We start from the raw sequence: 26,863 nt of genomic DNA, 5'->3' as shown, positions 1-26,863 counted from the left end.
CTGCAGGGGCCGCCGAGGAAGTCACGTGCTCTGGCGGCCGGTTCCCGTGTGTTGGGGGGAAGGACGAGTTCCCCAGGCCCCCCGCTCCGGTTCCTGGGTACCCGCGGGGGCCGTGCAGGGATGGCAGGAGTGGCCGGTCCTGCGGGGTTCAGTCACTCCTCTCCCTCAAGGAGCACCCCCTGCACATGCAGGGTCAGGGCAGGGGGCCACTGGCAGCTAATGGGGGTGGAGAGGCAGTGGGGTAAGCTGAAGACCCCTCACAAAACCAGGCTCTTCTTTTTTTCCAGGAAAGTGGGTCATGGACGAGGGCGTGGGGCAAGTGGCAGCCCTACCGTTTGGATTTTTTCTTTTTCTTTTTTTAAGTAGCTCCACGCCCAGACTGGAGCCCAACCTGTGGCTCTCACCATCAAGACCCCAGCTGAGATCAAGAGTGGGGCGCTCAACCAAGTGAACCAGCTCAGCACCCCACTGGGATTTTTTTTTTTTAAGATTTATTTATTAGAGAGCTTGTGAGCAGGCGAGCAGAGGGGGAGGGTCTCCACGTGGACTCCCTGCCGACTGTGGAGCCCTACCCTGGCTGGATGCCTGGAGCCTGAGATCATGACCCCATGACCCAAGCAGAAATCCAGAGTGAGTCCACTGGGTAATGACGGAGCCAACCAGGCGCCCCCACACCACCGCCTTTGGAATCTTAATGAGAATTGTTCAGACAAGAATACTCATGTACCTCTGAGGACAAGGCATTTGGAAAGGAATTCGTGCTGCCTTTTCATTAGGAAAAACACCAATGACCTACAAGGGACAGTGTGGTGGCGGTCAGGGAGGAAGTCCTGCCTGCGGTCCTCCCCTGAGGAAGCCAGAAGAGGGGGCTCTGTCCCCCACTCTGTGGCTCTGGTTCCCCTCACGGCCCTGGCCCTGGCCAACCTGCCCCACCTGCCAGCCTGGCCCATGACCTGTAGCTGCCACTCCCAGGTCCTGTCACTCGGGCGAGCCCCTGCACCGAGCCACAGGTCACAGGCCAGGTGCCTCTTCCCACCGACCCCTGGGTGTTTACTGCCCCCACACGACCTCACAGTCCCACTGGCTGTAACCCCCTGGAAGGTCTCCAGGGAACTTGCCCTCCAAAATGAGTGTTCCTGAGAGTGGCGCCTCAGTTTCCCCCAGGCCAAGAATCTCTATGGCAGGTGGGGAGGTGAGGGATCCGCAGGGCAGGGTGCCCCCTCCTCCGCCCGGCCATGGCTAGACCAGGAGAGGAACTTCTCCCCAACAGCTGGCACTAGCCTGGGAAGCCCCCCCCCCCCCCCCCCGGCAGGCGCAGCAGGTGGTTTACGGGAAATGGTGCTGCGCTCCAGGCAGGGGCAGGGGGAGGTCCCAGCGCGCACCCGGCGCGGCCGCGGCGGACCCGGGGACTGGCGGTGGGGGGGGGGGCACGCCGTCACCTCCCACGGCTGGCAGCTGCTGGGGGCGGAGGGGGGGAGTGCTGCGCATCCCGGCCGCCGACTCGCGCGCAGAGAGCTTGGAAATTGTCGCTTTATTGTGCGCGGTGGCGTGGGGGCGAGCGGCCGGCCGACCTCAGGTCCGACCGGCCGGGGAGCCGAGGAGCCGGGGAGCCGGGGAGCCGAGGAGCCGAGGAGCTGAGCTAGACGTAGGTGGAGCCGGCGCCCGGCGCGTCGTCGTGGGGATCCGCATCCGCGTCCTCGTCGCTGCTGGCCTCACTGCCAGAGTCGGCGGCGTGGGCCGTGTCCGAGGCGGGCGAGTTCAGAACCACCACGTCCGCCTCAGCGCCGATGTCCTCCCCGAACCACACGGCCTTGTAGCCGCCCTCAGGCCGCCGCTCCTTGGTCAGGATGGACCTCACCGCCGCCGGGCCGTCTCCATCGCGGGCCACCTCAGGGGACTCTGAGGCAGGGCGAGGGGCCGCGGTGCTGGGGGGCTCTGGGGGCGCAGGCTCCGGGGGCTCCGGGGGCTCCGGAGCCGCAGCCCGAGTGGGGCCGGGTGAGGAGTGGGGAGCCGGCGCCCAGTTGGCCTCTTGGGGGGCAACGAAGGCCTGGTTGTCAAAGCTGAGGGGCTTGCGCTCCTGGGGAGGGGGACAGGGGACAGTCAGGGCATCAACCGGGACCCCCGGCCTGGGCTGGGACCCCCACCCCTGGTGCCCTCCCCAGAGACAAGGATCCAGGTTAGTCCTTCCTATCTCTCTGCCTCTTTTGGCCTCCTCCCCATTTTGCGGACTGTGACATCTACACCCCGTCTTTCCTCACCTCTGCTCCCCCTCCTGCCCCTTCTCTGTCTCCCTCTCCATCTATCCTTGGCACTGTTCTCACCTGCCTACCCCCGTCTCTCCTTCTCCATCTGCCCCTCTCCAGTCCTGGCCCCCCAACCCCCTAGGGCCTCACCAGATCTTTCCCGGAGCAACACTTGAGCTGTTGGCCGTAGTGCTTGTGGACCAGGATGAGGAGGGCAATGAGAGCCAGAAGCAGCAGCGCGCCCAGCACCCCGCCCAGGGCCGCCATGTCCACGACAGAGAAGCGCCGGTCCTCAGCTTGGCTGACTCCGGGCTCGCCGTCCCCTGAAGTGCTGCCTCCTCCGATCTGGGGTGGCCCTGCCAGCAATACCACCGCCCGCTTACCGTCAGCACCCCAAGCACTTCCCGTGCCCACCTGCACCAGGCTCTGGGAGCCCTGACAACAAGCTGAGGTTCTGGGGAATAGCACCACTCTGCCCCAGCCGAGGGGCTGTGCGTTCCCAGGGGCCCTTGGGGAGGCCAGGCTGCTGAAGGGAGGGAGGGGAGATGGGGGTCAGTGCCCACCAGCTCCCCGTGCAAGGCAGGGGTCCAGCACCATAGGAAGGGCCATGAAGGCCGTGCTGGGGCCGGTGGAGACAAGGGCCTGGAATCGTAGGGCCCACCCGGATCCCAAATCTGGCTCCTGCCCCATCCTCCATACACCTTCTCCAGTTTACCTTGTTGGGGCCCCCAGAACCTGTCTCTGCCCAGACCAGAGCAGACCCCCCTGGGATTTCATGGTCAGTGTGGTCAGGCTGGGCCCCCCTGGGCTGGGCCCTGCCCTCCTGTGACTCCCAGGTCCACCCAGAGTACGAGTCAGGGGGCGGAAGAGCGACTCTGGGGCAAATGGGAGGTGCTACCTGAGGGCTGTGGGGTCCCGCTGGGCCCAGGGGGCATCGTCTGAGAGGGTCCTGGGTTCAGCGTCTCTGTCGAGCCCCCACTGGGCGAGGCTGATGGGAGGAAGGTGCTGGTTCCCACACTGGGGGACCCTCCGGGCGTCGATGAGGCAGGTGGCCTCAGAGTTGTGCTTGAGGGGGGATGTGGGCCAGGGCCTCCCCCAGGGCTGGTCGTAGAGGGTCCCTGAGAGGGCGCCGGGGGCCTGGGGGCTTCCGAAGTGGTGCTGCTCGAGGGCCTGGTTGTTCCTCCAGTCTCTGGGGATGTGGGGGTCTCTGGGGGGGCTGAGGGACCTGGGGGCCAGGGACAGGACTCGGGCTTGCCTCTGCCGCCAGCGTGCCTGCCCCAGGGAAGCCACCGCCCTGGCAGGAAGCCTTCCCTGAGCCGTCGCCTGCGGTGTGTCCGGCCGAGGCTCACCTGTGGGGGTGGGCTCCTCCCGCTCCAGCACCTGTATCTCCACCACTGTGGTCGCTGTGCCTGCGGTCACCGTGTTATTGGCCTCGACCTGGAGCAGAAAGGGGGCTTGTCCCTCGCAGGCCCCGCTTTAAACCCGGCCCCTTGGCGATGCCCCCCTGCCCTTACCTCTGCGTAGAAGACCCCCACATCGGCCAGCAGGGCGGCAGTCAGCACGGTCTCGCCATCCATCCGGAAGTTGGTGTTATTGGTGACGCGGTACGTGATGGCGGAGTTGAGGTCCTAGACACGGCCCAGTGAGTCCCGGGCCCGGCTGCCCCCGTGACCCCCCGACCCACCCGCAGTGGGGCTGCTGCCTACCGGAAAGTCAGGGTCCTGGGCCCAGATCCTCAGAGGCTGGGCGGGGGCGGTGGCGTCTTTGACCTCCACGCCAGCTCCAGAGCCTCGTGCCACAGTGCCGTGGTACCGGCTCTCGGGGAAGTGGGGCGGGCTCCCGGTGGCATTTCGGGCCTCGATTGTGACCCAGGTCACGGAGTAGCGGGCGTGGTCTGCCTGCTCGCCCTGGGGTGGGGGAGGCCTCAGTGACCCGCGGGGTCCTTGAAGGACAAGTTCTACAGCCTGAGCGAGGCTCAGGAAGGGCCATGGAGGCCTGGCCAGGGCACCCACCTTGACCAGCAGACTGAAGGTCTTTGGGCTGGGGACACTTCTGGTCATGGTGAGGTTGCCCGAGTCAGTGTCAATGGCAAATGTGCCATCTTCTTGTCCTGCAAGGATGGTGGGAAGGCTCGGCCTCTTGCTCCCTCCAGTGGCCTGAGGGCTAGGGTCCCCGCTGGCTCTGCCCACATGGCAAGTCCCCTGGGGTTTCCTCAGGCCAAGGTGGGGAGGACGTGCAGGATGGAGAGAGAAGCAGGGGTCTGGCCCGCACTCACCCCATCATAATGCTGTAGAGGATACGCTGGTTGATGCCCTGATCCCCGTCCACGGCGTGGATGGGCCCAGGACGTAGGATGAGGGAAGCTGGCTGCAGGGACAAGGACAGGAGGAGACACTGTGGGGCTGGTGTGACGCCAGCCCCCCTCCCGCTCCCCTCGAGGGGAAGTCGTCCCTCGCAGGATTGCCCACCACACCCCTTGGGATCCGTGGCTACTGAGTTCATTTGCTCCAAGACATCTGATTGCATCTGAATGACAGGCGTTCCAAGAGCGAGCACACACGCGGGACAGGGAGAGGTCACGCGGAGTCTGGACTCGGGCCGCTCGGTAGGGCAGGAGGCCCTGGAGCCCGTGTCCAGGCGCCACTGTCTCCCGGTGCCTCCGTGGGCCTCTCGGGTCAGAGAGGGGACGTCAGCTGGTCAGAGAGGCAGCTGCCCCCTGGAGCACCACCATGGCCCCTCATGCCGCCACCCTCAGCCCACTTTGCTGGGTCCCCAAGGCGCTGCCGGGCCCTGCCCCGGGACAGCCACGCCTGTGCGCCCCCCTCTACGCTCAGAGGGCTTGTTCCCACTCACCACCATGTGGTTGGGTGGGATTGGCTTTCGAAGGAACGTTCATGTGAAAATCACAACTAAATTTGGCCTAATGGCACCCAGGCCTCGTCCCTGATGGCCATCCGGCCCCTCCCTGCCCCCAGTACCAGTTTGTGCCCCGTGGGGACAGCCCCACGGTACTCGGCGTTGATGCAGACGTAAGGGTCTGAATAGGTACAGGGCAGGAACCAGGGGGGGCGAAGGTCAGCAGGCTGCACCTCCAGGACCAAGGTGGCCATGGCCGTGTGGCTGGGCTGCACATTTTCCTCCTGCGTGTCCTGCAATCGCGGAGCCCGGCTGGATCAGGCCTGGGGGTCCGGGGCTGGGGGCAGCTTGGGTGGGGGCCTGAGCTCCGGGCCTACTCACCCGCACCAGCAGCCGGAAGGTCATGCTCTGCCACGTGTAGAAGTCCAGCGTCCGGTCCAGCCGCAGAGCGGGCAGGTTGGTACCCACCAAGGAGAAGAAGTCACGGGCGCCCTGGGGAGGAGGGGCTGGGACTCAGCTTGGGACGCTGGGAGGACACAGAGGGGGACTGGCCGAAGGGCGGGTCTGGAGCTGGTGTAGGGGTCACTGACCGGGGTCACCTCCTGGAGGGTATAGAAGAGTACGTCGTCCTTGTCGAGGTCCTGGGCCTCCAGTTCCGTCTCAGGGATGACCGTGGTGTTCACTTTAGTGTCCTGGGGGGTGCAGGGGGGGTGGTCTGGCTATGCCCTTGACCCCCGTGGACGGAGCCCTGAGGCCAAGCCCCTGGCCCCTCGCCCCTGGCCGTCTCACTCACCTCGGGGATATTCTCCACCTTGACTTCAAAGGGGAACTTGGGCGGGTTGTCATTGATGTCCAGCACGAACACGAACACTCTCAGCTGGGTCACCTGCGGGGTCGGCGTGGCTCAGCAGGGTGCTCGGGACGGCCTGGGGCACAGCTCGGACAGAGCCGCCTGCCCAGGGCCCCCCCCCACAGACCGCGGTCGGCACTCCCGCAGCGCTCACGGCGGGCGGCCAACCAGCACAGGTGCTGGGCGGGGGTGGGGCGCCCCGCAAAATCCCACATGAGAACAGTGGTAAAACAGTCGAACTGCTTCGAAAATAATTCTCAAAGAAAAAGGAAGAGAGAAAGGAGAACCCATAGATTGAAAGAGGCTTAAGAGGGGCGGCCAGCTGGCTCAGCGGGAGGAGGCGACTCTGACCTTGGGTTGTGAGTTCGAGCCCCATGTTGGGGGTAGGCCTTACTTAACAAGCAGTGTAGAAAGGGGAGAAGGAAGGGGGGAGGCAGGGAGGCGCGTAGGGGAAGGAGCAGCCGGCCCCAGTAGGTGGGCTGTGCTGGGGTGTCTGCGACTTTGGGGAAGGGGGGATATCAGGTATCCCCTGATACCGAGGAGTTCCTTGTTGCAGGTGGCCACAGTGCCGTGGTGGTAAGAAGGGTCCCTATCTTTTAGAGATTCATCCTGAGATCTCCGTGGGCCATGTGCTGTGCCGTCCTTGGGCGCCCACAGGCTCCGAGCACAGGAGGCCGAGCTGACAGGGGTGTGGGGGCTGGGCTCACAGCTTAGCGCAGAGTGGTCAGTGCCTCTCTGAGAAGGTGACTTTGGAGTGAAGACGTGAGACAGTGAGAGGGGGAGGCCGAGGCACATCTGCGGGAAGGGTTCTAGGCCGGGGTTGGGTTGGGGTCTGGGCACCTGGCTTGCCCACCGCACAATCCATTTGGCCCCGACTCTGAGTGAGAAAGCAGCCGGGGGTGTCCCCTTGCTCGATCACAGCATTGTGCCACACTAAGAGTGGACTGGCCAAGGCCAAGAGCAGAGTGAGCAGACAAGTTGCCAGTTGGAAGTTTCCAGAAAGGAGATGCTGGTGGCCCAGACTCTGGTTGGTTTGGAGTCCAGCTTGAGGCAGAGCTCACAGACTTGCTGACAGAGACGTGAGCGAGGGAACTGGCAGGCTGAGGTGCCTTCCATGTCGGGGGGTCTGGGGTTGGGGGTCTCTGTGTCTCAGGGCAGAATCTGGGCTGGAGGAAGTGTGGGCGCCAACACAGGAGGGACACTTGAAAACATACCACAGGGTGGGGTCACCAGGGAGTGGCCCTGGACCGGGCCGAGCCGGGCACAGAGGTCCGAGCCTGGAGCGCATTGACGTCACAGGCTGAGGGTGGCAACACGGGGGCCGGGGGGTTTGGGGTACTCACCACGGTGTTACCACTCCTGCACTCCAGGTGCGCCTCCAGCATTGTGTTCTCCTGAGGGGGCAGATGGGTGTCGGGGATCACCTGCACAGCTGACCACAGCACGCCGTCCCCACGTCACAAGTGAGGAAACAGGCAGACAGGGTCCCCAGGATCCGTGCTAAGTCCAGAGGGCCTTGCGGGCCCAGGCAGCTCCATCCCCCCACAGCCCTACCCGCCTTGGGGCCCAAGAGGGGTCAGTCATTGCCTGGGGGGCACAGAGGCCCCAGGACCCCTGGAACGCCCTTGTCCGGGGAGGGGTGCGGGTGGCCGCACAGGTCCTGGGGAAGGTGAGCCGCCCGGCAGCCCCCGTGGGTGCCCCGCCCAGGCCTGCCGTCTGCACCTCGTAGTCGGGAGTGACGTTGAGAAACAGCTGAGTCCCCTGGATCCGGAACGCGTAGGGGGTGGACGACGGTCCGAGGGTCACCTGCTGGCCCGCAGGGACATCGATGTCCGTCAGGGGCCCGCTCAGATTCGTGTTCTCCTGGACTTCGAAGATGGCGTTGCTCACAGAGCAGACTGGAGAGTTGGAGAGGGAGGGTCAGTGCCCTGCCAGCGCCCGCCCGCCTGCCGCCCTGCCCACTGCCCCTGCCCCGCGGGTACCCTGGGCCTGGGCCATGGCCGTGAGCAGTGGCAGCAGCAGGGCCCAAGCCCCCATCTCGGAGGCCGTCCGCCGGCCAGACCCTCTGAGCAGCTGGCTGCCGCTGGTGGTGGCGTCTCAGCCCGGGCGACCTTCGCCCCTGCCGGGCACCGCCCCACCTTATGATCTTTTACCAGCCACGGCCTCCACCAAGGGGGCTCCCGCTGGCCGCCTGGCCAGGCCTAGCCTACTGCTGGGAGGGGGAGACCTGGCGGTTCCCCACCAGAGCTGCGCCACAGGCGGGGACCCACGGCGACTCAGCTCTCAGACACCAAGGCACGAACGGAAGGTGCTCAGGGCACCATGGGCCTGGGGATGAGGCTGCGGGGCGTGGCTGGGCCGGCAGAAGCTGGGGCAGGGGCTGAGGGGACGGGGGTGGGGACTGGGGCAGGGGCTCAGCCCTGGCTTCTGTGTTTGCTGTACCCACCCACCCCCCAACCCCGGCTGCCCCTCTGCTGGCCTCTTCTGCCAGAATCATCTTGCAGCAAGGTTCAGGCCCCAGGTGTTCCTCCAGGTGTCCGCTCCAGGTCCACCTCCTCTCCCCACACCAACCATCTAGGTCTGTCTGCAAGGAAAAGGCTGTTTGTGTCCTGGGGTCACCCTGCCTTTCCTGGAAACAAGCCAGTTTCCTCCAAGGGTGTGGGGTGGGCCGGGCCGCAGAGATGGGGTGGCTGTGCATCAGGGGGCTGTTGAGAGCTCCTGGGGGGAACCCAGGTCCCTATGGGTTCTGGGTTGACGGAGGGGTTCCTGGCAAGGCTCCTCAGCCTAGGCCCCCACCTGCCCTACTCCAAGGGCCCCCCAAGCCCTCAGCAGCAGCGGGGGAGAGGCCACTGGCCGGGGACACGAGGGAGGGGCTGCTGTGACAATGGGGGCTGTGGCCCTTCCCCCTCTAGGCCTTTGCTTGGCTGCTCCGCACGCCTGCCCCAGGCTCCTGGCATTGGCACGTGTGTGGGTGGTGCCTGCGTGGCTTCCGGAGACCCCAGCTCCCCTTGGGGTATCATCACCGTCCCCATTCCACAGGCTCAGAGCGGTGGAGCCATTTGAGACCACATAGCCTGGAGCAGGAGCCGAGACATAGCTTCCATCCTCTCTGGAGGGGACACCTGGGCCCCCGGGAGACACCTGGCCGGTCACCGCTTCCTGCTCGAGCCTCCTTGCCCCCTAACTTCCTCCCCCCACCTGCTCCGCACACTGACAGGACACGTGGCCTCTGGGGCAGATGTCCTGTGCTCCCCACCCACCCATCCACCCAGAGCCCCCGAGTGTTTGCCAATGCAGGGTTGCAGATGGGTCTCTGGGGACCTCGGTCAAAGGGACCGGAGAGATAAGGGAGGTGAGGCGCCCCACTTGCTTCCCAGGTTTAAAGGGCAGCTGGGTGTGGCCACAGTCCCAGGAGCCACGGTCAGGGCCCTCCTGCATTCTGACAGCACTGCCCTGGGAGATGGCGCAGAGTGAGCTCACGGGGCCAGAGTTTGAATTCCTCCTTTATTGGTGACACGTGCAGCCCCCCCTCCTCCTCCCCACCCCCTCCCCGGCCAGGCTCCACTCCGTGGCCCTTGCAGTGGCAGCCGCAGCAGGAAGTTCCTTCTTCCTCAGGGCCTCCTCTGTGTCCCCTTCACAGCAGGGATGGCTGGCTCTGAAAACGAGGTCCCAGACCCGGATCCAGGAGGCAGCTGGGGAGACCAGGCCTGATCCAGGGGGTCCCTCAGGGGCATCCTGTGCAGACAGCCAGGTTAGGGGCTGCAGGCTGCTGCCCACCTGGGGAAACTGGGCCTCCTCTGTCACAGGCACCGTTTCACCTTCCCAGACCCCTGGCCCCCTGCCGTGTCCGTTCCTGCCACTCACCCAGGGTGCCCCCGGGGACCACAGGGCGGGTGTGGGGCAGGAGCTGGCGGCAGAGGCGGGGTGTGTGTGTGTGTGTGTGTGTGTGCTCACCAGGCCTGCAGGGTGGGCGTGTCCGGCCAGTGTGGGCAGAGGCGGCCCTCAGCTGACTTGGTCCAGCTCGTGCTGTTCTCTGTGTCCTGCTCGCTGCCCCCCAACCCCAAGTCAGAGTTAGTTCTGGAGGTGGAGGGCCCCCACAGCCCGCAGGTGTCCCCCCCCTCTCAGAGGCAGCGCCCGCAGCCCCTCACCTGCGCTTCCCCCACCAGGCCCTGGAGCAGCCGCTGCAGCCGTGCGCTGTCCCGCAGGCGGCTGAGCTCGCTGGTGAACGTCCCGTCCGAGTGCCGCGGGGCCCTGGGGAAGGGATGGCGGGACCGCGGGCCGTTTCAGGGCCAGGCGAGGGGCGGGGGGGGGGGTTCCGAGGAGCGGGCCTGGGTCGCGGGGGACCCGCGGGCTCACCTGGGGGGCGCGGGGAGCGCGGCAGAACCCCGGAGCAGCAGCGGCAGCAGCAGCAGCAGCAGGGGCGGGATGGCCATGGTGGGCGCGCCGGGGGTGCTGAGCGCTGCTGCCGCCGCCCGAGCCCCGCGCGGCCCCTTTATAGCGCCCAGCAGCCGCGCGGGCGGGCCGCCCCTCATCGATCCACCTGGAAGGTCAGGGCCACCCACCCAGCTGTCGCCCCGGCCGGCCGCCCGCCCCCATCGCCGCGTCGGCGCCCCTTGGCTGGCTGGGGGGTGGGGGAGGAGAGCGCTGCGCCGGGGCGCGGACGCGCGGGCCCGCGGGGGTCAGGGAGGGAGGCCCTCGGGGGCGGAGGGACATCCCGGCGAGCCTGCAGCGGGAACAGCATGTGCAAAGCCTCCGAGCCTTGCCTGCAAGCTCTCCGAGGCGCAGTGGGGCCGGGCTGGGGAGATGCGGGACCCTTTTAGCGCTGGGCGCAGGGGGCGGAGCGCCTCCAAGACGGGCTCGGGAGGAGCTGGGCGAGGGTGGAGGCCGGAGAGGCCGACGCGGCCCCAGAGCCGCGGACTCCGCTGGAAAGGCTCCACCGGCGGTGGGAGTAGGGGACGCTGGGCCTGTGTGCCTATTGCCTATTGTCTGTACTCGCGGCTCCATTTTTCTGTAACCCTAAAACTGCTCTTTAAGAAAAGACTATTAATTATTTTTAAATGAATGTGAAGTTTGGGGCACCTGCCTGGCTCAGTCCGTAGGGCACTGGATTCTTGATCTTGGGGTCGTGAGTTCGAGCCCCACATGGGGTGTAAAGATTACTTAAATGAACGAATAACTAAAAACGTAAAAAGATAAAATCTTTTAAAAAATGAGTATAAGTTTAACACAAGAGCTACTGGCTTATAACCTCATTTACTAGATTCGTAATTTCTGTTTAAGGATTTCATTAGTACTAGCTTTTATTTTTTTATTTTTAAAAGATTTTATTTATTTATCCGACAGAGAGAGAGACAGCCAGCGAGAGAGGGAACACAAGCAGGGGGAGTGGGAGAGGAAGAAGCAGGCTCCCAGTGGAGGAGCCTGATGTGGGGCTCGATCCCATAACGCCGGGATCACGCCCTGAGCTGAAGGCAGACACTTAACCGCTGTGCCACCCAGGCGCCCCAGTACTAGCTTTTAAAAGCCGAAGCTGACTTAATCCTGTATTGATGAAGCAGGAGTAACTGGGCTGCGCGCCTTTTCCGGTCGGGTCTGCCCAGCGTCTCCACCTCCCGTCCATCCCCAGCCCGCACACAGGCTCAGGTCTCTCCAGCCTCAGGAAGTTCGAATGCAGGGCGCCCGGAGGCTGGGATCCAGCTGTGTGGGCAGCCCGCCTCCCAGCTCAGAGTCCGTGGCTCCGGGTGGCCTCCCCATCGTCCTGGCCGCCACCCTCGCGCCTCTCCCCTCCGGAGCCCGCGTCCGAGGCGCTGCGGCTCCTCCGCGCGGAACCCACCGAGCCACCCAGGCGCCCCGGAGTCATAGACGCTTATCAGCTATGTGATTTGTAAATACCTTCTCCCATTCTCTGAGGCTTCTTTTCACTTTCCTGGTAGCGTCCTCTGATGCACGGAAGATTTTAATTTTATGAAATCCAATCATCACTTGTTTTGTTTGTGCCTTTGCTGTTATGTTTAAGAAACTATTGACAAATTCGAGGTCATGAAGATTTGTTCCTATATTTTCTTCTAAGACTTCTGCAGTTTTAGATCACATATTTAGGTCTTTGCTCCGTTTCAGGTTATTAAGGTTCGACTTCACTGTTTTGCATGTGGGTGCCGAGTTCTGTGGAAGAAACCACTCTTCCCTGATTGATACTCTTGACACCCTTGTTGAAAAATCAGTTGATTGGGGGCACCTGGGTGGCTCAGCAGGTTAAGATCTGCCTTTGGCTCAGGTCGTGATCCTAGGGTCTTGGGATCGAGCCCCACATCAGGCTCCCTGCTCAGTGGGAAGTCTGCTTCCCCCTCTTCCTGCCCTCCCCTTGCTTGTGCTCTCTCTCTCTGACAAATAAATAAAAACCTTTAAAAAAAGATTGATTTATTGCTTTGAGAGAGAGAGAGAGAGAGAGCACAAGTGAGAGGGGCAGAGAGAGAGGGAGAGAGTATCCCAAGCCGACTCTGAGCCAAGTGTGGAGCCCAACACGGGGCTGGATCTCACAACCCTGAGATCATGACCTGAGCTGCAAGCCAGAGTAGGACTCCCAACCCAACTGTGCCACCCAGGAGCCCTGCTGAAATTTATTTCTGAGTATTTTATTCCTTTGGGGGGGGCAGCAAAAAACGTTTATTGAGTGATGTTAGTACAGAGTTCCAGAAGAGGGAGGGGACCCTGGAGGGCTGCCCTCTACGTATTTTATTCTGATACTATTGCAAAGGAACTATTTTCTTAACTTCCTTTTTGGACTGTTCATTATTAGTGTATAGAAATATAACTGATTTTTATATGTTGATCTCATATCCTGCAACTTTGCTGAATTTATTTATTAGTTGTAATAGGGTTTTGTTTTGTTGGACTTCCTATGCATTAGATCACGTCACCTGCAATTAAAATTGTTTACTTCTTCCTTTCCAATTTTGGATACCTTTTATTCCTTTTCTTGCCTAATTTTTCTAGCTAGAACTTCCAGCACATGACGAAGAGAAGTAGCAGGGGCGCCTGGGTGGCACAGCGGTTAAGCGTCTGCCTTCGGCTCAGGGCATGATCCCGGCGTTATGGGATCGAGCCCCACATCAGGCTCCTCTGCTATGAGCCTGCTTCTTCCTGTCCCACTCCCCCTGCTTGTGTTCCCTCTCTCGCTGGCTGTCTCTCTGTCGAATAAATAAATAAAATCTTTAAAAAAAAAAAAAAGAGAAGTAGCAAAACTAGGTATCCCTGTCTTTTTCTTGATCTTAGGATAAAAGCTTTCAGTCTCTCACTATTGAGTATAAGGTTTGCTGTGGGTTTTTGATAGATGTCCTTTATCATATTGAGGAAGTTTCTTTTTTTTTTTAAGTTTCTATTCATAGTTTGAGTCTTTTTACCATAAAATGGTATTGGATTTCATCAGATGCCTTTTCTGCATCTGTTGAGATGATTAAATGGGTTTTCCCCCTCCGTTCTAGTACTGTGATGTATTACATTGAGTTTTGTCTGTTGAATTACCCTTGCCTTCCTGGAATAAATCCACACTTAGTCACAGTGCATAATCCTTTAAAAAATGCTGCTGGATTGGGTTCGCTCATACCTCGTTGAAGAGTTTTGTATATGTATTTATAGAGGATATTTATCTGGAGTTTCCTTTCTCGTGATGCATTGTTGAGCTCTGAGAGTTCTTTATATATGTTGTGTACGAGTCATTTGCTGCAAATGTGATTTGCTGATACTTTGTCCCACTCTATGAGTGGAAATATATTTAACTTTTTAAAAAAGGTTTCATTTATTTATTTGAGAGAGAGTGAGAGAGAGAGAGCACAAGCAGGGGGAGGGCAGCGGGAGGAGAAGCAGGCTCCCCACTGAGCAGGAAGCCGGACGCTTGGGCGATCCCAGGACACTCGGATCATGACCTGAGCTGAATGCAGACACTTAACCCACTGAGCCACCCAGGTGCCCAGATCCTGTACTTCTTTGTCAGATTTCTACCTATTTCATGTATTATTATAGCTGTTGTGTTTTTACTTTTTAATTTTGGCTCCCAGTTATTTGTTGCTGGTGTATAGAAATACAGTTGATCTTCTGTGTTGGCTTTGTATCCTGCTACTCGGCGAAGCTGACTTATTAGTTCTAGGAGCTTTTGTAGATTCCTCGGGGTTTTACTTAGACAGTCATGTTGTCTGTGAATAGGGACAGTTTTACTTCTCCCTTTCCAATCTGGATGATTTTACTTATTTATTTATTTTAAATATCTTTATTTATTGATTATTCATTTGAGAGAGAGAGTACAAGCAGGGGGAGCGGCAGAGGGAGAGAGAGAAGCAGACGCCCCACCGAGCAGGGAGCCCAACGCGGGGCTCAATTCCAGGACCCGGAGATCATGACCTGAGCCGAAGGCAGACACTTAACCGACTGAGGCAGCCCGGCGCCCCTGATGTATTTTATTCATGTATTTTGTATTCCTTGATCGCACTGGCTAGAATGGTAGCACAATCTTGAGTAAGAGTGGTGAGAGTGGACATCCTTTTTCCTGAGTTTAGCTGGAAGGCACTCAGTCTTGCATCATGAAGTGTCATGCTGACTGCAGGGTTTGAAGATGCCTTTTGTTGGGTTGGAGGAGTTCCTTCTAGTTCTAGTTTGCTAGGCACTTTTGTCATGAGTGCATGTTGAATTTTGTCAAGTGTTTTTCTGCATCAGTCGATATGACCATGTGGTGTTTCTTCTTCAGATTGCTAATTGGTATTTTACCTTCATTTGAGACCACCCTTCTTTTCAAATGAAGTAGTTAATGCTATGAATTTTCCTCTGAGGTTAGCTTTAGCTCCATCTCATAAATTTCAATATGATGTATTTCTATTTTTCTTTAGTTCAAAATATTTTCTAATTTCTCCTTTGACCCATAGATTACTTAGAATTGTGTTAATTCTGAAATTTTTGGAGATTTTTCTGTTATCTCTCTGTTGGTTTCTAATTTAATTCCTTTATGGTCAGAGAACATACTTTGTATGATTTCCATTCTTTCAAAAAAATTTGTTAAGCTTCTTTTTTGATGTAGAATGTGGTCTCTCTTGGTGGATGCCCGTATCTATTTGAAGAGAGTACGTGTTTCTCTGATGTCAGTGGACTGCTCCGTAAATGTCCAATATATCTACTTGGTTGACTGTTACTCACCTTCTTCTATAGCTTTGCTGATGTTCTTGTTCTATTGATTAAGGAGAGATTCTTAAACTATCAAACAACTCTTGCAAGCCATATAAATATTATCTTGAATGTTTCAAGAGTCCCATAAAACTCTGCGGTGAAGGGTTACAAACCTGGCCCCAGCACCGGCTCAAGCATCACCACTGGGATGACAGCTCCAGCTTCTGTCCTATTCTAGAGGGTTACAGACGTCCTCACCAGTCCCAGGAGGATGGGGTGGCTTTTGAAGCCACACATCCCAGCTTTCACCGGCCAGAGGCTTTGGACAGAATTAGAACATCCTTCTGTCAGGCTGAGCTGCCCATCTCTGCAATCTTTTTTTTTTTTTAATTAAGATTTTTATTATTTATTTTTTTGTCAGAGAGCGAGCGAGCAAGAGAGAGAGCACAAAGAGGGGGAGAGGCAGGCAGAGGGAGAAGCGGGCTCCCCGCTGAGCAGGGAGCCTGACGCAGGACTCCATCCCAGGACCCTGCGCTCACGACCTGAGCCGAAGGCAGACGCCTCACGGACTGAGCCAGCCGGGCTCTGTACCCTTATTGAACTTCACGAAAGCCTTTGTCTGCAAACCTGGGATCACACATAGTTTATGAAGCTTAATTTACTATTTCTGGCTACTCTTTTTGATGTATGGTCCTATGAATTTTAAAAAATGTATTCAGGGTGCCTGGCTTGCTCAGTCAAAGGAGCATGTGACTCTTGATCTCAGGGTCATGGGTTCAAGCCCCACATTCGGTATAGAGCTTACTAAAAACAGTAAACTTTTGGGGTGCCTGGGTGGCTCAGTCGGTGATCAGCAAGGACGTAGAAGGTCCGCAGAGCTGCGTTCCGAACCGACTGACATTTGCACACCTCGCCAGCTCATAGCAGCAGAGCACACGCTTGCCAGGTGCACATGGAGCCTTGGTCAACGTAGATCCTATTCTGGCTCATAAAATAAACCTTAAGTTTAAAAGAATTGAGATCCGACGCAGCGTTGTTTTTCTCACTGTGATGGAACAAACTAGAAGTGAATAATAGAAAGGTAACAAGAAAATCTCCAGACATTGGGAAACAAAACAACATAGTTCCGAGTAACCATGGGTCACAGAAGTCTCAGGGAAAGAAGAAAATATTTTCAACGGAACGTGATTGATCAAACACGGAAATGCGTGGGCTGCACTTCAGACGGACATTTCTAGCATTAAATGCTTATGTTAGAAAAACAATGGCCTCACAAACTAGAAAAGGGACAAATTAAGCACAAAGGAAATACGATGAAAGAAAGAATAAAGATAAAATCAGAAAGCGATGACATTGAAAATGAAACGAACTATAGAAAAAAACCAAAAGCTGGTTTTTTGAAAAGATCAGCAAAGCTAATAAATCTCCAGCAAGACTGACCCAGAAAAAATACACACTTTATGACTAGAAGGGAGGAAAGAGGCACTGACAACAGAGACCTCAGAGGTATGAAACAGTTAATAAAAGAGCATACAAACAACTGTAGGCCTTTACATCTGAAAACCATCAGGAAACATACCAGTTCCTCGGAAGACACACGACCACACGCACCCCAGGAGAGACAGACGGCCGGAACAGCCCCCCGAAAGCCATCTTCATAGTGAGAACTCACGCGACAAGGAAAACCGCAGGCCCGGGTGTCTTTGCTGGCAACTCTGAAGGAAGAGTTGACATCAGTTCTACACACTCTGGCACAGAAAAGAGAAGGGGGCACTTCCCAGCTCAGTTTAGGAGACCAGCGCTACTCCGCTGCTAAAACCCCCAGACCAGACAGAAACAGTGTAAGAAAAGAGAACCACAGACACAAAACTCCTGGACCAGCATTACCGAATTGAATCCAGCACTATGAGGAAAGGAGGAAGATGCCATGACCAAACGGGCTTCGTGCCATGAGGGAAAGGCTGGCTCAGCTTTCCAAAGCCCAACCCCGGGCTTCACCACATCAGCAGACCCAAGAAGAGAGGCCGCACGATCTCAGTCGACGTGTAAAACTATTCGAGAGAATTCAACAGCTGTTCATGTTCAGGCCTCTCAGAAAACTAAGAATAGAATTCTCTCAACCTAGTGAGGAACCAAAACCCACAGCTGCCAGGGCACTTGACGGCGAAAGTTGAAAGCTTTTTCCATACGGTTGAGAACAAGGCAAAGATGTTTGCTTTCACCATTTCTGAACGACGTTATGTTCCATTCCAGTTCGTAAAATCAGGGGGAAGAAGGGAAGGAAGGAAGGGCGTCCAGATAAGAAAGGAAGAAATAAAATGGTCTCTACTCATAAACAAGTAATTGTCTATTTAGAAATTCTGATGAGGGGCACCTGGGGGGCGCAGTCGTTAAGCGTCTGCCTTCGGCTCAGGGCGTGATCCCGGCGTTATGGGATCGAGCCCCACATCAGGCTCCTCCGCCATGAGCCTGCTGCTTCCTCTCCCACTCCCCCTGCTTGTGTTCCCTCTCTCGCTGGCTGTCTCTATCTCTGTTAAATAAATAAAATCTTTAAAAAAAAAGAAATTCTGATGAAAACAAAACAAATCCTTGCATTAATAGGTTTTAGCAACAACAAAGGGCACAAGGTCAACACACAAAAACTGTATTCCCACATGTTAGCAATGAACAATTGGAAATGATATTTCTAAGAAGAACCATTTACCAATCCTATCAGAAGGCATGACCTATTTAGTCATGAATCTTACAAAATATGTGCAGGATCTGTATGCTGAAAACAAAATACTGATGAAAGAAATTGAATGGAGAGATATGCTTGTGTTCACAGATTGGAAGACTTACCATCGTTGAGATGTCAGTTTGCCCTAAATTAGTTGCATAGATTCCTCACAATCCCAATCAAATTCCAAGCAGGACTATGTTTGTAGGAAGAGACAAGCTGATTTTAAAACCCCCACATACAGGGGCGCCTGCGAGGCTCCGTCGGTGAAGCGTCTGCCCTGGCTCAGGATCTCAGGATCCTGGGACCGGGCTCCCTGCTCAGCAGGGGGGTCTGCTTCCCCCTCTGCTGCTCCCCCTGCTTGTTCTCTCTCTCTCATAAATAAATAAAATCTTTTTTAAAAGTCCATGCATACAGACAAAAGAACTAGAATAGTGAAAACGATTTTGTGAAGGAGCAAATTCAAGAACTGATAGAGCCCGAGTCCCCGACCGACTGTGCAGGCGTGGCCGTCAAGGCTGTGTGCTGCTGCTGACAGGAAAGACGTATAGACGTGTGGGTAACGGGACGGAAGTGAGAGTGAAAGAACAGCCCCACACAAACACGATCGAGTGATTTGCTGACAGAAGTTCAAAGGCAACCCAGTGGAGAAAAGAGCCTTCTCGCGAAATGATGCTCAGATGACCGGACAGCCAGAGGCAAGGAAAAAAGAGCCTCGGCTCATACCTTCCACATTAAAAAAACCAAAAAAAAACCCAAAAAACTCAGATATGAGAATGAAGTGACGAGCTACAGTCTGGGAGAAAATACGTTCACATCACGTATCTGACACCTTTTCCCCCATTTTATTTATTTATTTTTGTATGTATGTATTTATAATTTATTTGAGAGAGAGCAAGAGCAAGAGAGATCAGAGGGAAACACAGAGGGAGAAGCAGACTCCCCGCTGAGCAGGGAGCCCGATGTGGGGCTCGACCCCAGGACCCCGGGATCACGCCCTGAGCCCGAGGCAGATGCTTAGCCGACTGAGCCTACAGGCGCCCCCACTTCTTTCCGTGTTAGTATGTGGTGGCGTGCCGTTGTGAATTGTGTTGTCATTTCCCTGATGACTGATGATACTGAGCACGCTCTCATATGCTTAGTGACCGTTAGAGTTCTCTCTGCTGTGAGGTCTCTTTAAGACCTTTGCCTTTCTTATTGATTTGATGGAGCTCTTTGTATATTCTGGATCCTCATCCTTTATCAGAGATCTCTATTGCATATATCCCTTCCCGGTCCAGACTGCCTTTTCACTCTTCATGGTGGCCGACATCTGGGGACCAGGAGGAAACTCCAAGCAGATCGGAGGCTAGGCGAGATTCCCTACTTGGCGTCCAACCCGAGATCGCAGAGCGCCCCCCCCCCCCCCCGCCTTGAACTTGTGTCCTGTGAGAGAACCAGGTTCCTCCTGCTCCGGTCACCAGTATTGCGAGTTCTCTTGTTCGAGGCTTCAGGTGGGAAGAAAGCCCACCTGTCCCTCTGCTAATCTGTGTGAAAGGGATGCAGGTGTTAAATGCAAGTGAGACCTAGGTGCCCGTCAGAGTCATGCGATTTCACCCCTTACAGCTATATCACTGTGACATTTTTTTTCAGAGTCCTTGTTCTCTCTTTAAGGGTTTATTTATCTGAGAGAGAGAGCGCCTGCAAACAAGCAGGGGGAGGGGCGGAGGGGGAGGGAGAGGCGGTCTCTAGCAGAATCCCGCTGAGCGATGAGCCCAGAGGCTGACGGGGCTCAGAAGCCCAAGATCACAACCTGAGTCGAAATCAAGAGTCTGACGCATTCGGCTGCCTGAGCCACCCAGGTGCTTCTTGTTTTCTCTTTACTACGCACGTCTCCGCCCATCAAGCAGCCCTTGTCCCCTGCGGTCTCTGAGTTCCTGGCAGCCGCTATGAGCTCCAGGCCCATCCTGAGTCTCCGGCTCGTAGGGCCGAGGGAGCCTGAAACGGAAACCGAGGGGGTGGGTGTGCGTCAGGTGTCCCAGAGAGTGGTGCAGGTGGAGGGCCCACTTCACGGCCCCTAGGGACGGGCTCCAGGCCCGTGTCACTCTGTTTTACTAAGTCCATAGTAACATACTCGCGGTACTGCGTTTTCCACGTATGTTCTTTCCGTGCTCGTCGTGAACCAGCGCCGTCCGGGCTCTGTCATGCACAGTTGTCTCTGGCTACCTCTGCGCCCCGAGCATCTGGTCTACAATAGTCCTGCCCACGCGGAGCTGGGACCCTGGCCCCGGAGCCTCCCCAGCTCCCACAGTCATGTGTTGGCGGGTGGGGGTGAAGGGCCCGAGGTGGCCCCAGGATCCAGTGAGTTTGTGGGTTTGGCAGGTGCAGCCCCGGGGCTTTTTCTTCTCTGTGAAGAAGGCGGTGACTCAGGTAGTGTGTGTCTGAAGAGCGGGCAGAACCATGGCAACTGCAAAGCTCCGCGAGCGCTTGCACCTTCCTCCTCTCCTCTCAGTTCACCCTATGAGGTAAGCGCCAGGCAGTGGCGGTTGTTGGAGAGTAACTGGGCAGGATCCTGGGCAGGGACGAGAGGCTGCTGCAGGGGACGGGGCGCAGGGCCCCACACTGGGGTCTGCAATCACTTGGGGGGAAGCCCCATCAGGGGGCCCACAGGGGAGGCGAGCAAGGAGTTCGGGTCTCCCACTGTCTGGCGCAACCGGCCTGAGAACGGTGCTGGGGGGCGGGGGCTGGGAACGGGGTGGAGTGACAAGGGGCCCCGCCTCGGCCTGGCGGCGCCTCCTGGGGCGTCCCTGAGAAGCGGATACCCCTCCGGCGCAGGCGGGACCCAGGGGTTTCTGGGGCCCGGCGGGACGGCGCTGGCGTTGGGCGCCCGCGCACCTCGAGGGAGGGTCCGGCCAACCCTCCATCCCGGTCGGTTTCCCAGAGCGCACGCCCGCGCGTACCTCCAAGCCTGCGCGGCGCGGGGCGACGCTGGGCCCGCCCGTGCCAATCACCTCGCTCAACGCTTCTCTCAAGGGCCATCGCGTTTGTTCAGCTGCCCGTCTCTCGGAGCGCGAAAGTCGAAGACGGGCAAAGACAGGGTGTACCTTAGAGAGCCCGGGGAGCACCCAGCGGGCGGATCGGGGAGGGACTCCGGACGGGCTCGGGGCGGGCCTGGGGGCGGGGCTCCCGGGTTCGTGACCCGGGCACTGTCCGCGGTGCTGAACGCCCGCCCGGGCGCATGGGGGCAGGTGCGCCATGGGGAACCGCAGCGCCGCGGACGCGGACGGGCTGCTGGCGGGGCGCGGGCCGGGAACGGGCGGCGGCGGCGCGGGGACCCCCGGAGCGGCGGCGGCGCTGGCGGGGGGCGTACTGCTCATCGGCGCCGTGCTCGCGGGGAATGCGCTCGTGTGCGTCAGCGTGGCGGCCGAGCGCGCCCTGCAGACGCCCACCAACTACTTCATCGTGAGCCTGGCAGCCGCCGACCTACTACTCGCCCTGCTCGTGCTGCCTCTCTTCGTCTACTCCGAGGTGAGCCGCTGTTCACGACCGAACGCACATTCCTCACCGGCTCCTTCGTCCCCTGTCCCCATCCACCGTGAGGACCGAGAGCGACCCGGCCGCTGGGCTTCTCTGGAACCTCGAGCCGGGGCGGCTGCAGGGACGCTGTGCCTGGTCCCAGGACAACTGGAACCTCGGTCCCCTCTGACCACCGGCCCCCCCAACTCGCTGTCAGTTTACCCGCTTGGCTGGCTGGCTGTCCACCCTCCTTCCTCTGTACCTCTCTTCTCCTGTCCCTGTTTTGGCATCTTCTACCCCAGAGACGTTTTGCCCTTCAAGCCAGGGACCTCAGAAACAGGCGACGTTGGCAGTGCAGCCACCCACCACCCCCTCAGGTGAGGTTCCCCTCCCCAGGGGAGCCAGATGGAAGGGCAGGTCAGGTTTAGCTCCCCCCCCCCGGCTCTCCCTGGGGCACAGAGACACATACACATCACTGCACAAAGCCACAGCCAGGCATGAGCAGGAACAGGCACGCAGCAGAGCACCCCAGGGAAGGGACCCTCACTCATGCACCATACTCTGCCCACAGCGGGAGGGGCATTCAGCTGCCAGGAGCTGATGAGAAGTGAGCAGGGTTGGGGGAAGGGCAAGCCCTGCCCTGATCCTGGCACCGGAAGCAGGGTTTGGTGTGGGGTCCAGAGCCCCTGCCAAGAACCAGGGCCCAGAAACCTCCAACCCCAGACCAGATCTGGCCCTCAGGTGGGTCTCCCTTGGTACCAGCCTTTGTCTGCTTTGTAGTTTGGTCAGAGAAAAGCTGCTTAGGCCTGGGCTGGGAGCGCGGTGACCCGGGCAGTGGGGGAGGAGAGGTTCAGTTTTTCTAAAGTGGACATGGTAAGACTGGGCAGGGCTGGGGCACAGCCAGCAGGGCAAGGACACACATGACCTGCTCCTTCCCCAGAGCCACAGACAGACGTCACAATGACAGCTCTTAAGCTCCTAATCGTCCCAAATCAGCGGGAGGGGATTTAGAAGGGGGGAAGCTGTCTGCTCCTTTGCCCTTGGTGGGGGCACTGGGCACGGTGCTGAGGCCTTTACATCTTTTAACTGATTTATCCTCAGAGCAGATGAGGGGACAAAAGTGAGGTGACTTGTGGAGTCCCAGAGCAGTGGCAGAGTTTAATCAGACAGGCTGCCTCAGCCATCCTGAGGGGAGGAAACGGGGCCAGTGGGCTGCAGGCTCCAGGGCAGCCAGGCTGCTGGAGGAGCGCCCCCCTACCCTGAGCCCCACAGCGGCAGAGATCAGAGTCCTTGACCGTCTGGACCCCTTTGCCAAGGCTTCCTCCAGGCCTTTCTTGGCTCTAACAGAAGGGGGAGGGAGGGAATCTCGCCCAGTTCAGTGGGAAGACTGCCCAGGTGTGCGGGCCTCTGGAACTTTCCCGCTCCTCCCAGAAAGGTGGGGGTCAGAAAGAGCTCAGCCCAGGTGGCTGTGAGGGCTCCTGGGCTGGGGGAGACCGGCGAGCGGGTCTTGTGTCTGTTGCGCCCCCCCCCTCCTCCCCGGTGCCCCTTCCCGGCGCAGGTCCAGGGCGGCGTGTGGCTGTTCAGTGCCGGCCTCTGTGATGCGCTCATGGCCATGGACGTCATGCTGTGCACCGCCTCCATCTTCAACCTCTGCGCCATCAGCGTGGACAGGTGAGCCGCCCGCCGCCTCGCGCCCCCTCCCCTCCCGGCGCCCCTCCCCTGTCCGGGTAGTCCTCACCGCGTCCCCCGCAGGTTCGTGGCCGTGGCCGTGCCGCTGAGCTACAACCGCCAGAGCGGCGGCGGGCGCCAGCTGGGGCTCATCGGCGCCACGTGGCTGCTGTCGGCGGCGGTGGCCGCGCCGGTGCTGTGCGGCCTCAACGATGCGCGTGGCCGCGACCCAGCCGTGTGCCGCCTGGAGGACCGCGACTACGTCGTCTACTCGTCCGTGTGCTCCTTCTTCCTGCCCTGCCCGCTCATGCTGCTGCTCTACTGGGCCACTTTTCGGGGCCTGCGGCGCTGGGAGGCTGCCCGTCGCGCCAAGCTGCACGGCCGGGCGCCGCGCCGGCCCAGCGGCCCTGGCCCGCCGCCCCCCGAGCCCGTCGAGAACCCCGAGGCCCTTCTGCCCCTCGAGGCCGTTGCGCCCCCGGATGCTCCTGACGCCATCCCAGCCGAGCCCCCGCTGCAGGCAAGCAAGAGGAGGCGCGCCAAGATCACCGGCCGGGAGCGCAAAGCCATGAGGGTCCTGCCCGTGGTGGTCGGTGGGTGCCTGCCCTGGGGTTGGTGGGCGGAGTGGAAGGTGGCAGGGCCTTCGGGAGGAGACGGTGCCCAGGGGCCCAGGGCGCCGCAGGGACCCTGGCTCACTGCGCCCTCTGCCCTCCAGGGGCCTTCCTGGTGTGCTGGACCCCCTTCTTTGTGGTGCACATCACCCGGGCGCTGTGTCCCGCCTGCGCTGTGCCTCCGAGGCTGGTCAGCGCGGTCACCTGGCTGGGCTACGTCAACAGCGCCCTCAACCCCCTCATCTACACCGTCTTCAACGCCGAGTTCCGCGCCGTCTTCCGCAAGGCCCTTCGTCTCTGCTGCTGAGCAGCCCCCCACCCGCACCCCCAGAGTCCTCTGAGAGGACCTGGCCATGCCTCAGGGGTCAGGACCCCAGCAAGGGAGGCGGCGGTTTTGTACGACAGATTAAACCAGTACCTTCCTAAACACCAGCTGGGAAGGCTGGGGGTGGGGAGGGCGGAGCGGGGAGGGGGTGGGAGGAGCAAGGAGGAGGAGCTTCTGCCCTGGCGGAGCACAGACCCCCACTAACCCGGCCGGGCCAGTTAAGCCCCTCCTTCCTTCTGAGGAAGCCCAGAGAATAGACCAACCTCACGAAGCGGGTCCAGGCTCAGGGTGAGGTGGGAGGCAAGCCAGCTCTGCAGGGAGGGGGGGGTGGCTCCAGGGAGGCCCATTCAGCCTCACCCAGGAAGAAACTTCCAGAACGAGGGCAGCCCTTGCCTGGGAAGGCCAGCGCTCTGCTTGTGGGGCTGCCTACAGGCTCCTCCAGAAGGTTCCCGCCCTGACACATCCTCCCCCAGCTGTTCAGGGCCGGCAGCCTCATCCCCGCTCCACAGCCATTACCCCTCTCTCAACGGGAGCGCGTGGACCGTTGTCCTGCAGAGAGGAGACTTGCCCTGGGGCTGAGCATGGTGGTTTCCTGAGAATGCCCTTTTGAAACCCAGTGGGAAGACAACCACAGTGAGCCCATCAGCAGCCAGGCCCACCCAGACTGGCCCCTGCTTCTGCAAGGAACAGCGAAGGTGGCCCCACACCACGTCCGCTGCCCCCACGTCAGAGCCCAGTTCCCTGTGACCTCGACTTTGATCGTGTCCAAAGCCCTGAGGAGATGGTGCTGGGTGCTGGGTGGGCCACTGAGGCAGCCTCCCGCGAGCAGGAGGAGGCGCCTGGCCCAAGGCAGGGCAGAGCCAGCAGGCTGCCCCTCTGTGCTCACAGCACAGACCCGATCCTGGAGAGGAGGGGGCCGCTCTCAAGCCCGCGGTCCTGGGGCCCTCTGCTCTCCAGGGCTACTATTCCCGTATCAGCAATGCTGTCTATGCTTCGAGGCACTAAGTTTTCTTCTGAACGTGAGAAATTATGGGCTGTGAGGTCCCAACCTCACAACAGCACGGGGCTGTCCCTTCCCGCCTGGGGGTGCTCACCTTCCCCTGCTCAGGGTCTCAGTGGGAGTGGGGCGAGGGGCACCTGGTAGACCCTGGATCTGGTGGCTCCTTGAGTTTCTGGCACCTTCTTCCCCATGAAGTGTGAGGACAGTCGCAGCAAACACCCTGGGCCTCCCCAGGGAGTAGCCCTGCTATTCAGACAGGAGCCCCAGATGGCACAACTGAGCCCCTGCCCAGACTGGCTATCCCAGGCACAGACACCTGCCCCAAGCTGGGCCAGTGGTCCCTCCTGGGGGTCTCAAACTTGAAGTAAAGACCAGGGAGGGTCACTGGGGCCCTTAGGCTGAAGGCAAGGTCAGAGCAACCCCGCCCCCCGCCCCATGCCCTCTGATACTCCCGGCACATCACCCGTGGGGCCACCCGAGGTCGTCAGAGAACCGTGCCATCAAGACTCAGCCAGCACCTGCCCCGCCAGGCAGCTGTGGGCACCTCCCAAACTCCTCCTCACCTGTGCACGCCCCTCCCCCTGCCCCGCACCCCTCCCCCTCCCCTGCACACGCCCCTCCCCCTCACCTGCACGCAGTGGCAGGACTGACCAGCCCAGTTAGTTGCACCTGCCCTCAGGGGCTGAGCTGGGAGCTGCGGGTGACTGTACCATCCCCACTGGCCCTGTAGGCAGAAACTGAAGCTCCCACAGAGGAGGACAGGGTGCAAGGTGACGGGGGGGGGGGTACATGCAGAGCCACAAAGGGGCTGGCTGACCGCGAAGCCCCTGGAGGGGCCTGGGCTATCCAGCTCCCTCAGCCACCCCCACCGATGCCAAGGGTGGCCCAGCCGACAGTGCCCTGGAGCTGTGGCTCAGAAGACCCACAGGGCCCCGAATGGCCTGGGCTGTGCTGACCACTGGCCGACAAAAGCCGGCCCCTTGCCTGTCCCTCGAGGCTGCGTCCAGCAGGAGATGCCGTCAGAAGCCTTGACACGAACTCTTGAGGACTGACAACAAAGCCTGATCCCCCCCACCCCCGGCCATTTCCAGAAGCCACCCGCCGGCCAGGGCTACACGGAGAACACTTCACAGGCCTAGAAAGGATACACTTTGAAAAACTGCCCCCAAAACATGTGGTCCTGAGGGTTCTGTCGTCTTTTTCTTATTATTTTACATAGACTCCATGCTCAGTGTGGATGGGGCTTGAACTCACGACCCTGAGATCAAGAGTCAGATACTTAACTGACTGAGCCACCCAGGTGCCCTGTGAGGGTTCTATCTCAAAGAGGAGGGGGAGAGTAACTGCCCCCACCCCAGGACGGAGCTGGCCCAACGGGGGTGGGGGGAGTAGAGTGGAACTCTTCCCTTGCAGGGACCAGGGCTTGCTTTCTGAGCATTTTCAGGGCTGGGGGTTGCTTCCAAAGGTGCAGACCCTTCTGCTGGGGCTGGTGTGCCCCCCCCCCCACTCCAGGGAAGAAGCAGGGACACGGCCAAGAGCTGAGAGGTGCCCCCTTCCTGCCACGTTCTGTCTGTAGCAATGGGAAACCGACTCAGGGTGTGCTATGAAGGTGCCCAGCGGGCGACAGTCTGGGGTGCATCGTGGGGCCAGGGTCACCTCCCACTGCGCTCACCACGTCCTCCGCCCCGGGCACAAGCCCAGACTTCTCGGCCTTCGTCTCCCTGAGAGGTGGTGGCCGAGGCGGGAAGACAGAGGCAGGGACTCCAGTACTTGTTAGATTCAGGAAAAGAAAACCCAAATAAACCAGCTTCGTCCACAGAGCTCGAGGAGCACAGAGGCAGAGCGGGTTTCTGGGGAGCAGGGCACCTGGTGGGCTCCCCGAGAGCCACTGGCTAGGGGTCTGTCCTGAGGCCAGGGCCAGGCCCGCCCCAACGCGGGGACGCAGCCCA

At 59.4% G+C, this 26,863-nt stretch overlaps 3 protein-coding genes across 5 annotated transcripts; 1 reads left to right on the top strand and 2 right to left on the bottom strand.

Moving 5' to 3' along the window:
- Nucleotides 1–1,512: 1,512 nt before the first annotated feature.
- Nucleotides 1,513–8,061, bottom strand: CDHR5 (cadherin related family member 5). Of its 3 annotated transcripts, none has more exons than XM_087855182.1 (15): nucleotides 7,932–8,061; nucleotides 7,672–7,847; nucleotides 7,293–7,343; nucleotides 5,893–5,985; nucleotides 5,690–5,791; nucleotides 5,481–5,591; nucleotides 5,222–5,392; nucleotides 4,521–4,610; nucleotides 4,256–4,354; nucleotides 3,950–4,150; nucleotides 3,758–3,871; nucleotides 3,593–3,680; nucleotides 3,142–3,468; nucleotides 2,394–2,599; nucleotides 1,513–2,077 (listed from the first exon to the last, which is right to left on the bottom strand). In XM_087855182.1, exons 1-15 carry the CDS (start codon nucleotides 7,984–7,986, stop codon nucleotides 1,640–1,642), a joined length of 2,322 nt encoding a protein of 773 aa, XP_087711308.1. In that variant the 5' UTR covers nucleotides 7,987–8,061; the 3' UTR covers nucleotides 1,513–1,639. The 3 variants fall into 3 exon arrangements, with proteins under 3 accessions (XP_087711308.1, XP_087711309.1, XP_087711310.1); XM_087855183.1 differs by having other exon boundaries at nucleotides 3,142–3,231; XM_087855184.1 differs by lacking the exon at nucleotides 3,142–3,468.
- Nucleotides 8,062–9,504: 1,443 nt separating this feature from the next.
- On the bottom strand, nucleotides 9,505–10,398 carry SCT (secretin). The gene is made up of 4 exons (XM_087855262.1): nucleotides 10,306–10,398; nucleotides 10,098–10,200; nucleotides 9,904–9,992; nucleotides 9,505–9,684 (listed from the first exon to the last, which is right to left on the bottom strand). The coding sequence occupies exons 1-4, from the start codon at nucleotides 10,380–10,382 to the stop codon at nucleotides 9,561–9,563; spliced, it is 393 nt and encodes a 130-aa protein (XP_087711388.1). The 5' UTR covers nucleotides 10,383–10,398; the 3' UTR covers nucleotides 9,505–9,560.
- Nucleotides 10,399–21,052: 10,654 nt separating this feature from the next.
- DRD4 (dopamine receptor D4) lies at nucleotides 21,053–23,941 on the top strand. Its single transcript, XM_045770852.2, has 4 exons — nucleotides 21,053–21,325; nucleotides 22,872–22,984; nucleotides 23,066–23,571; nucleotides 23,694–23,941. The coding sequence occupies exons 1-4, from the start codon at nucleotides 21,053–21,055 to the stop codon at nucleotides 23,894–23,896; spliced, it is 1,095 nt and encodes a 364-aa protein (XP_045626808.2). The 3' UTR covers nucleotides 23,897–23,941.
- The last annotated feature ends 2,922 nt before the right edge of the window (nucleotides 23,942–26,863 follow it).

This window comes from Ursus americanus, chromosome 24 (assembly GCF_024610735.1).
Source record: "Ursus americanus isolate L20-20 chromosome 24, mUrsAme1.1.p, whole genome shotgun sequence".
Classification (NCBI taxonomy): Eukaryota; Metazoa; Chordata; class Mammalia; order Carnivora; family Ursidae; genus Ursus; species Ursus americanus.
Note: the sequence above shows the minus strand (reverse complement) of the source record. Positions and strands in the feature narration are given on the sequence as shown.

Coding starts and splice junctions, on each gene's coding strand:
- DRD4 (XM_045770852.2), top strand. CDS start 21,053: ATGGGGAACCGCAGCGCCGCGGACGCGGACGGGCTGCTGGCGGGGCGC. Junction 21,326..22,871: donor CTCTCTTCGTCTACTCCGAG/GTGAGCCGCTGT, acceptor TTCCCGGCGCAG/GTCCAGGGCGGCGTGTGGCT. Junction 22,985..23,065: donor TGCGCCATCAGCGTGGACAG/GTGAGCCGCCCG, acceptor CGTCCCCCGCAG/GTTCGTGGCCGTGGCCGTGC.
- CDHR5 (XM_087855182.1), bottom strand. CDS start 7,986: ATGGGGGCTTGGGCCCTGCTGCTGCCACTGCTCACGGCCATGGCCCAG. Junction 5,592..5,689: donor CCCTCCAGGAGGTGACCCCG/GTCAGTGACCCC, acceptor CCTCCTCCCCAG/GGCGCCCGTGACTTCTTCTC. Junction 4,611..5,221: donor TCCCCACGGGGCACAAACTG/GTACTGGGGGCA, acceptor TTGTCCCTGCAG/CCAGCTTCCCTCATCCTACG.
- SCT (XM_087855262.1), bottom strand. CDS start 10,382: ATGGCCATCCCGCCCCTGCTGCTGCTGCTGCTGCCGCTGCTGCTCCGG. Junction 9,993..10,097: donor GCCTGGTGGGGGAAGCGCAG/GTGAGGGGCTGC, acceptor GGGGGCAGCGAG/CAGGACACAGAGAACAGCAC. Junction 9,685..9,903: donor ACGCCCACCCTGCAGGCCTG/GTGAGCACACAC, acceptor CTGTCTGCACAG/GATGCCCCTGAGGGACCCCC.